The 10,247-nt window shown below is 41.7% G+C and overlaps 1 protein-coding gene across 1 annotated transcript in view; it reads right to left on the bottom strand.

Annotated features, from left to right (window-relative positions):
- The window catches only part of LOC115214113 (lysosomal alpha-mannosidase), a 153,818-nt gene extending 152,312 nt beyond the window's left edge, over positions 1-1,506 (bottom strand). Inside the window, exon 1 of the mRNA XM_029783172.2 lies at positions 1,269-1,506. Coding sequence (XP_029639032.1) covers positions 1,269-1,382 — 114 coding nt within the window. The 5' untranslated portion in view covers positions 1,383-1,506. The remainder of the gene's footprint in view (positions 1-1,268) is intronic.
- Positions 1,507-10,247: the final 8,741 nt, after the last annotated feature.

Below are 10,247 nucleotides of genomic sequence, written 5' to 3'. Positions count from 1 at the left end.
ATATATATATATATATATATATATACATACATACGACGGGCTTCTTTCAGTTTCCGTCAACCAAATCCACTCACAAGGCTTTGGTTGGCCCGAGGTTATAAGTAGAAGACACTTGCCCAAGGTACCACATAGTGGGACTGAACTCAGAACCATGTGGTTGGTAAGCAAGCTACTTACCACACCACACAGCCACTCCTACATAATAACTGCATTATCACACGTTACAAAAAGAAAAACAACATAAAATACGCAACAGCTTACATAACGATGTTACAACATGCTGTGCGTGTTATACATACAACATACATAACAACAATGACATATTTAACAACTGTATCAATAACGCATATAAAACAATGATGTATATAACATAAAGGCAATAACATACATAACAACATTACAGAATAACAACAACAACAATAACGTGTATAATAATAAACATTTCTAACATGGACACGCGCTATAGATTTTGGGTAGGGGTTACTCGAATAAGTCGCCCATAGTATTTTGATGTTTACTCATTATGTCAACCCTGGAATGATAGAAAGTAAAGTCTATCCCTGGCAGGAATTGAACTTGGGACATTAAAGTTTCGAAAATTAAATGACGGTTGGTATTGGACCCATTACTAAACCGTTTCCTTTTCTGCCATCTCTGTCCGAAATAATGGATTCAAATTTTGGTACATAGCCAGTAGTTTTTAAAAGGAAGGGACTAGTCGATTACATCGACCCCAGTACTTGACTGGTACTTATTTCATCGATCTCCAAAGAACGAAAGGCAAAGTCGACCTCGGCGTAATTTGAACTCAGGAACGTAAAGACGGACGAAATACCGCTAAGCATTTTATCCGATGCGCTAACAATTCTGCAACAGTAATAATAACAACAAATAACCACGAGATAAAGAAGAAGGGAGCATTTACGTAGTCGCTCCAACGTGCAAGAAATAGCACCTTAATATCCCTCGAATCATAATGCTGTCTTAACGATAAAGGAGATGGGACAGGGCATGTTAGGTAGATACCCTTAGAAGGACTGGATGGTTGCGGTTGGAATCCTTATCATACATCTGCCTGCTCGATCGGGGTTTGAATACTAAAACGGGACTAAGTAACAACAACGATGGATAGGTAACGCAGGGCTTGAATTAAGACGGTGACGATAATGCTGACAGATATTTTTCTGTGAAGAGACATTCATACCTTAAATTAAATAATTACGAAGAAACGAAGTAAATAACAGTCCATGTGGAAGTAAAGTACTCACTTGATAGCCACATTGTCCGTTAGAATCTTTGTTCGGGCAGCCGTCCGGCACCGAGCGAGCAGACGACCACGAAATGGTGAACATACACAGCAAACATACTCTCCACAACAACATTGCTGGTTGCTTTTCAACAACACAACACTGAATAAAACAAATGGAAGGCAAGCACAAGTAAATATATCGTGCTGGACTGAATTATTCGCTTCAATAACACTCATATAAACCGTCACTCACTCTTTCTTCTGTCTCTCACTTCGCCTTACCCTCTCTAATTCAATGACGGTAAACACGCTGTCACCTTTTCCTCCCTTCCGCTCCATCTCTCTTTCTCTCGCTCTTACTTTCTCCCTTTAGTTCTCTAATACATACATACGCGCATACACGCGCACATATACAGGCATATATGCACAAGCACACACACACACACACACATGCACACACACACAGATACACGCATACGCACGCACATTTTTCATTTCATCACTGTGCCCCCCCTTCCACTTTGCCTCCCATCTCTCTTTCTCTCTCTCTCTCCCGCTCTCTCTAATTATCATTCACACATACGCACACATAAACACTGTCTCACACCATCTCTCTATCTCTCTCTCTTTCCCTCACTCACACTTTCTCTCTTTGCCCCCCCATACCCTCTCTCTCGCAATCTGTCTTCACTCTTACTTACTCTCTAATCAGTTATATATGCACATACATACACACACACACACACACATTAACAATTAATCTCTCTGTCCTCCCATTACACACTTCCTCTTTCACATTCTCATTCATACATCCAAACATACAAACATGTACACATTATCACCCCGTCTATCCCTCTCTCTCTCTCTCTCTCTCTCCATTCACTCTCCATCTCTCTCTTTCTCTCTCTCTTCTCTCTCTCTCCACCTCACTTTCTCTTTCTCCTTAACATTCTCACACACACACACATATACACGCACACACTCCGTTCTCCATCTCTTTCTTCTCTCATTATCATTACCTCTTACTCTAGCAGTCCTTCTCTCTGTTCTCTCTGCCGTAATCGAGTGTTGCGATGTTTGAGTGTGTGTGTGTGTGTGTGTGTGTGTGTGTGTGTGTGTGTGTGTGTGTGTGTGTGTGTGTGTGTGTGTGCGTGTGTGCGTGTGCTTGCACGTGTCCCACACAAACACGAGTTAGTTATCTTAGATCCTCTCTCTCTATCTCCCTTTTCCTTCATCTTCTCTCTCCCCTTCTCTCCTCCCCTTTCTCTATCTTCCTCCCTCTATGTTTGCCGCCTTTCACCTTTCCTTCTCTTGTTCCACAGAGCTGCAATATGCTCGGTCTTGATCTCCATTCGCTTTTCCCCAGTCTTCTCGTTCGCTTATTCTCTCTCTCTCTCTCTCTCTCTCTCTCACACACACACACACACACAGTCACTCACTCACTCCCTCTCTATCTATCTATCTATCTATCTATCTATCTATCTATCTATCTATCTATCTATCTATCCGTCTATTTATCTGTCCGTCTGTCTATCTAGCTAGCTGGCTATGCGTCTATCAATTTGTCCCTCTATCTGTCTGTCTGTCTGTCTTTCTATCCATCTGTTTATCTTTATATCAGTTTATCTGTTTGTCTTTATATCTATCTATCCATCTATCTATCCATTTATCTATCTACCTGTCGTCTGTCCGCTTGTCTGTCGTTCTATCTATCTGTCTGTCTGTCTGTCTATTTCTAAAATGCAGACTCCTCATTAGCTTTTCCCTGCTCCTTTTACCTATTTCTCCTTCATTCTTACCTATCTCCTCTCTCCCTCCCTCTCTCCCTCTCTCATTTCTCTTCCTCTTTCTCTTCATCTTCAGTTTTCTCTCTCTTCTTCCCAGCGCCTCCCACAGAAATTTTACGAGGGCAGAACAAGACTACTTTCGGGCTCGCCCACATTACCCCCTCACGAAGCAGTGAGGGCTTTTATTCACTTTTATTTTTTTTTGGGGGGGGGGAGAGCCTTGTCAGATATTCACGTGACCTCTACCTGGTTCTATGGGCTGTATACCCCTGTATTTGTTGAAACACTTCCACCTTAATAAGTCCCTGCTCTCTGTAATTATGTTTAATTAGAGGACGGCTGTCGTACTTCTCTTTCTTTCATCATTAAAAGCAAAGCCTCGCTTTCTTGGTGTAGAATGAAAATACGTAAGGCGATATCTTCAGATATCAGTTTGTGTAGTGCATGCGTATGTGTATGTGCATGTGTGTGTATGCGTGTGTGTGTGTGTGTGTGTGTGTGTACATGCACCATATATACCTATGTGTATTTGTGTGAGTGTGGTGGGTTTGTGTGTATGCTTGTGTGTACGCATGTATGTGTGTCTGCGTGTGTGTGTATGCTTGTGTGTGTATGTGTGTGTACATGCACCATACATACTTATATATGCGTGTATGCATGTGAGTGTGGTGTTACGCACGTTTGTGTGTATGCTTGTGTGTGGGCGTCTGTGTGTGTGGGTGAGTGTATGTTTGAGTGAGTCTATGTGTGTGCGTGTGTGTATGCATGTGTGTGTGCATGCACTATACATACCTATATGTACATTTAACATTGAGTTCGTGTGTGTGTGTGTTGTGTGTGTGCACGCGCTTGTACCTATGCTTGTTTGTATGTATGTGTGTGTATGCATATGTGTGTGTTTATGAATGCACAGATACATACTTGTATATGTGCATGCGTGTGAGTGTGTACGAATGTGTGTGTGCGCGCGCGCTCAGGGATGTGTATATGTGTATGCGTGTGTGCACCAATACATACCTATGTGTATGTAGGGGTGTGTATGTTAGTGCATGTACAGATACCGTAAATCCTCGAGTACAGTCTGCCCTTGTGTATAATACGCAGGGGATTTTTAGGGGGCTGTACCTCTGAAAAACCTAAACCGTGTGTATAATACGCACCTCTTCTCTAACTTGAGTCAAGGAAGTCTATATAACGTCCTTAGTTTGTAAAAATGTATACAGTAACGTCCTTTATTATTATTGTAAATATAACATAATGCAAACGTGTAGCATTTTTGTGCATTTTGTTTGCACAAAATAAAGAAATAACAGTAATAAGACTAATAACGTTTAATAAATGTTGCTTACTGCAAGTTATGGGTGATTCTTTTATGACTTCATTGCTTTCAGGCTTAGCTTAAGGTATTTTCGCGCCCGACATCACAAAATGCGTCTGAATAAACATTGCCGGACAGCAAATAGAGACCCGGACATTGCTTAGAAAATAATTTTCATTTTTAATCTCGTATAGAGTACGCACTAAGGATTTTGACCTTTAAATTTTGGGGAAAAAATGCGGATTATACTCGAGGATTTACGATATATACCTATATATGTAAGTGGCGCGCGCGTGTATGTGTGTGTTCCTGTGAGTACGTACGTAAACGTATATCCATTGTAGTGTTGAACTTTCTGTCACTACTCAAGGGTTTACCACTGATTTCGTAACATACTCTAAATAGCTTATGGGTTTTTTTTTCTCGTTTGTAGGGTCAAGTATTCACACACACGCACACAACATATCTATTTTTCTAATCAAAGCACAAGGCCCGAAATGTTGGAAGAGGGAGACAGTCGATTAGATCGACCTCAGTTCGTAACTGGTACTTAATTTATCGAAACCGAAAGGATGAAAGGCAAAATCGACTTCGGCGGAATTTGAACTCAGAACGTAGCGGCAGACGAAATACCTATTTCTTTACTACCCACAAGAGGCTAAACACAGAGGGGACAAACAAGGATATACAAACGGATCAAGTCGATTACAACGACCCCAGTGCGTAACTGGTACTTAATTTATCGACCCCGAAAGGATGAAAGGCAAAGACGACCTCGGCGGAATTTGAACTCAGAACGTAACGGCAGACGAAATACCGCGAGGCACTTCGCCCGGCGTGCTAACGTTTCTGCCAGCTCACCGCTTTCACACAACATATATAATAGGCGCAAGCGTGCCAGTATGATAAAAAGCTTGTTTCCCAACCACGGGGTTCCGGGTTCAGTCTCACTGCGTGGCACCTTTGCCAAGGTGTCTTCTACTATAGTCCCGGACCGACCAAAGCCTAGTGAATGGATTTGGTAGATGGAAACTGAAAGGATCCTGTCGGATATGTATATGTGTGTGTGTGTGTGTGTGTGTGTGCGTGCGTGCGTGCGTGCGTAAGTGTGTGTGTTTGTGAGTGTGTGTGTGTCTGTGCTTGTCACACCATTAACACACTTCTTGTTGGTATGTTTATCTTCTATCTACAGACGAACAGAATGGGTTAAGCAGAGCAAGAGCATACACGAGGACGGAAAGTGTCGCTGAAGAGGTAACAGATGTGTGACGAAAGATTTCCGGACAATGGGCATAAGTTAAAATAAGGAAGGACTGCAATAAACGAATAAAAAACGAATATATAGTGCGTGTGTTTATTTGCCCTTCACCCCCCCCCCCAAAAAAAAAATGGGTGACCGTCCCGAAATATAATAATGCCTGTATCAACACATGGTTTCACATCAGGAATCTTGCAACAAAAATTCATAAAATATATATATATATATGTGTGTGTGTGTGTGTGTGTGTGTGTGTGTGTGTGTGTGTGTGTGTGTGTGTGTGCGCGCGCGTGGCCTATTGGTTAGAGTTGTTGCATTCGCGATCGTGAGACTTTGGTTTCGATTCTCAGACCGGCTGCGCGTTGTGTCCTTGAGCAAAACACTTCATTTCACGTTGCCCCGATCCATTCAGCTGTAAACGGGTAACATTGCGAAGGACTATAAGCCCTTCGATGAGGGGGAGTGTGGGTCTGCTCGTCTGGCCAGCGGGGTGGCATCATTCGAAAGCTAAAAGGATGCAGAGTGCATTGTGACCGGCGATGTATAACAACATCCGATAATCTGGTTGATAGCGTAATGCATGATTTATACACACACACTTAGCGAGTAGCGTCGACGGATCCCAGAGGCAGTTTCAGCCAGGTTGGTATCAAAAGGGTTAAGAATTGTTTCTCTATTATATATTTTAACCCTTTTCTTACTATATTTCTGTTGAGATGCTCTGTGTTTCTTTCAATTACTTTAAATATAACAAAGAATTTAGTAAAATAACTTAGTTATCATTAAGCTAGTGTTAGGAACATAAATTGTGACTAAGGTTTGGTGGAAAACTTTAATTCAGAACTTTTGAAAACAAGACATTTGTACTATGGAGCCCATATAAGTGGTGGTAGTTAATTTAAACACGAAAGTAAACTTATAATTAAACGTTAATTATTTCCGTTTATTAACGATGACTGAAATGAAATGTGAAGAAAATGAGAACGTTTTATTCTTTTGAATCTTGTAAGTTTAAACGCGTATATTTTAATTAATGTAAAAAAAATTAGTGACAGTATTGATAAACTACAAAAATGAACGTTACTTAATTTAAGAAACGTTTTCGAAAAACTATTAATATTCGATATTAGAATGCATAGTACGAAGGCGGCGAGCTGGCAGAAACGTTAGCACGCCAAACGAAATGCTTAGCGGTATTTCGTCTGTCGCTACGTTCTGAGTTCAAATTCCGCCGAGGTCGACTTTGCCTTTCATCCTTTCGGGGTCGATTAAATAAGTACCAGTTACGCACTGGGGCCGATATAATCGACTTAATCCGTTTGTCTATCCTTGTTTGTCCTCTCTGTGTTTAGCCCCTTGTGGGTAATAAAGAAATAGGTATTTCGTCTGTCGTTACGTTCCTAGTTCAAATTCCGCCGAGGTCGACTTTGCCTCTCATCCTTTCAGGGTGAAGAAAATAAGTACCAGTTACGCACTGGGGTCGATGTAATCGACTTAATCCGTTTGTCTGTCCTTGTTTGTCCCCTCTGTGTTTAGCCCCTTGTGGGTAGTAAAGAAATATATACTGTATTGTAAGTCGGCGAGCTGGCAGAATCGTTAGCACGCTGGACAAAATGCTTAGTGGCATTTCATCCAACTTTACGTTCTGAGTTCAAATTCCGCCGAAGTTGACTTCGCCTTTCATCCTTTCGGAAGTCAATAAAAGAAGCATCAGTTGAACTCTGGGGTCAATGTAATCGACTTACCCTCTTCCCGTGTCAAAATTTGGCCTTGTGTCAAAATTTGAAACCGATATTAAGGCTAACAATTTTAGGGGAGCTTAAGTCGATTACATTGATTCCGGTAGTCAACCGGTACTTATTTTATCGAATCCGAAGTGACGGGAGGCAAAAGCTACCACGGCAGAGTTTGAACTCAGAACGTAAAGCTTGAAGAAATACGGCTAAACGTTTTGTGCGACTCGCTGACAATTCTGCCAGCTCACCGTCTTTTAATTAACTATTAATATTGATTTCAGATTTTGGCACAAGGCCAGCAGCTTCGAGGGAGCAAGTAAGTCGATTACATCGACTTCGAAAGGCTAAAAGTCAAAGTCAACCGCGAGGGAATTTGAACCCAGAATGCTTAGCGGCATTTCAACCGTCTTCCCGTTCTGAGTTCAAATTCCGCTGAGGTCGACTTTGCCTTTCAGCCTTTCGAAGTCGATAAGATAAATACCAGTTGAACACTGAGGTCGATGTAATCGTCTTACTCTCTTGTCCCGAAATTGCTGGCCTTGTGCAAAATTTGAAATCAATATCAATGATATAATAAAGGTGTCGAGCTGGTAGAATCGTTAGCATGCCGGGCGAAGCGCTTAGCGGCATTTCGTCCGTCTTTACGTTCTGAGTTCAAATTCCACCGAGGTTGACTTTGCTTTTCATCTTTTCGGGATCGATTAAATAAGTACCTGTTGAGCGCTAGGGTCGATGTAATCGACTGGGCCCTCGGCCTTTGTTCCCAAAATTTGAAACCAATGTTAATGATATAACGCGCCAATATCTGTTGTGACGCGCAAACGAAAAAGCTTACCATGAAAAACAATTGAGAATTGTTCAACTGCATAAGCAGAAAAAAAATGGTGGAGCCATAGCTGGTGAAGTTAGATACTCAATAACAGCTACACATCATATTCCGGTCTATTATTAATGAATCTGGTGGCTAATCTGACCGTTCTTGGTCAGGGCGGCTGCGAAAAGATACAAAAAAAAAGTGGATCGATGCATTCATTGTTTGTCTGTGTTTGTATATGGAAACTGACTGACTGGCTGTCGTTGACATTTTGAACGACGTTCGATAGAATAGACCAAAGCAGTTTGAGCTTGTTGGACTTGTTATGAGTAAATAAGGCAGGGGGAGGGGCGTACATTTCTCAGAAAAAACTCATGTGTCTAGTTTTAGATTTTTAATAGATGTAAGAGGTGGACTCGTCTGACTGGTCAAAATCTTGTGATCAGATGAAGTGAAACGTATTTTGTTCGACTCTTGCGGCCGAGTGTACGTCCGACGTCATACAGAGTTTCATCTAGATTGCGTGAATATGACAGTTTAAGTAATGTGATAATTATGTCACGATCTCAGACAACATCTGGAAAAGGGGTCAATCACACACATTAGCCGAAGGGCATCGTAAAGAATATACCATATCTGGAGATCTTGGAGAAGATTATGCTTTCATATAGCAAGATTGCCCGTGAGCTTTTCAACATTATAACGATCAGAGGCATAATTACATTGAATAATTAAAGACATCATCAAAAGTAAGAAAATCTGAGTGTTGCAGTAACCAGCCAGTAATATTCTTGAGCTCAAAGAAGACCAGGAGATTGTGTAAATTGCATGATTGTAGCGAAGGCCTTGCTGTTTTATTGAGAAGCTCGCTTTGTAAACAGGTACAGCACTTTGGATAAATGTCTTCCATTATAGCCCTACGCCAATTAATGCTTTGTGAAAGAATTTGGTAGATGGAAAAAATGTGAAAACCCGTTTGTGCATCTCATTCGATCCTCTGAAGAGGAAAAATTGGTAAAAAAAAAAAAAAAAAGCCAATCCCACTAACTTCAATTCGATTTCCGCGCCTATCCTCATTTATGGTCATGAATGTCGTGTAATGACCGTACGATTTCGAATACAAGTAGCCGCAATGGGATTCCTCTGAAGGATCCCTGGGGTAACGTCACTCGACAAAGCGTGTAACTTGGAGATCAGAGAGTCTTCCCTGGTAGAGACGCTACTTCTCCGCATTGAGAGTCACAACTCCATGCTATGGACATGCAGAGGCGCGTGGCTTAGTGGTTAAGGTGTTCGACTCATAATCGTAAGATTGTGGTTTCGATTTCTGGACCGGGCGACGCGTTGCGTTCTTGAGCAAAACACTTCATTTCACATTGCTCCAGTCCACTCAGCTGGCAAAAATGAGTAATCCTGCGACGGATCGGCGGCCCGTCCAGGTTGGAAATATATACACCATGAAACCTGGAAACCGGCTCTTATGAGTCGGTATGTCTCGAGAAGGTAACTTTTTTTTTTACAGTTACTAGGAACATGTGATTTGAATGTCGCAGGAGAGAACACCTAGACAAATTTTTCAAGACAAGCCAACTGACAGGAGACCTAGCGGGTAGACCAAGAGCGTGATGGTTGGATAATAACCATAGTCTGTTGGACACGTTTGTGAATCCACCCGGAAAGTGTAATGATGGTTGTTTCTGATGAGACCTTATGGAAGAAGTGCCAGAGGAATCTACGCCTACGACCTTCCCAAGAATAGGGGCAAAGAAAATGAAAGGCTGCATGGATGGATGAGTAAAATTTATTTATTTATTAATACATATATCATTTGAATAGTGACTGAATACGTGGAAATAATGTTTCACTATCAGTATGCATTTTATGACTATAGAATTAAGTGACGGCATTGTTTGAGCAGCAACAGCAGCAGCAGCAGCAGTAGCAACCGTTCAAGAATTTGGACCTGGAGATCTCCATTTCCAGCGACTTCGAGGGCCACCTCCCAGTGGTGTCGGGCGTCAACGAAGAGCCCTCGACTACAACAAGACGACCAAAGTTTTTTTTTTTTTCCAAGGTCTGGGGTCT

Source organism: Octopus sinensis, linkage group LG7 (genome assembly GCF_006345805.1).
Source record: "Octopus sinensis linkage group LG7, ASM634580v1, whole genome shotgun sequence".
NCBI classification, from domain to species: domain Eukaryota; kingdom Metazoa; phylum Mollusca; class Cephalopoda; order Octopoda; family Octopodidae; genus Octopus; species Octopus sinensis.
The sequence above is the reverse complement of the archived record's forward strand: the minus strand, read 5'-3'. Positions and strand labels throughout refer to the sequence as shown.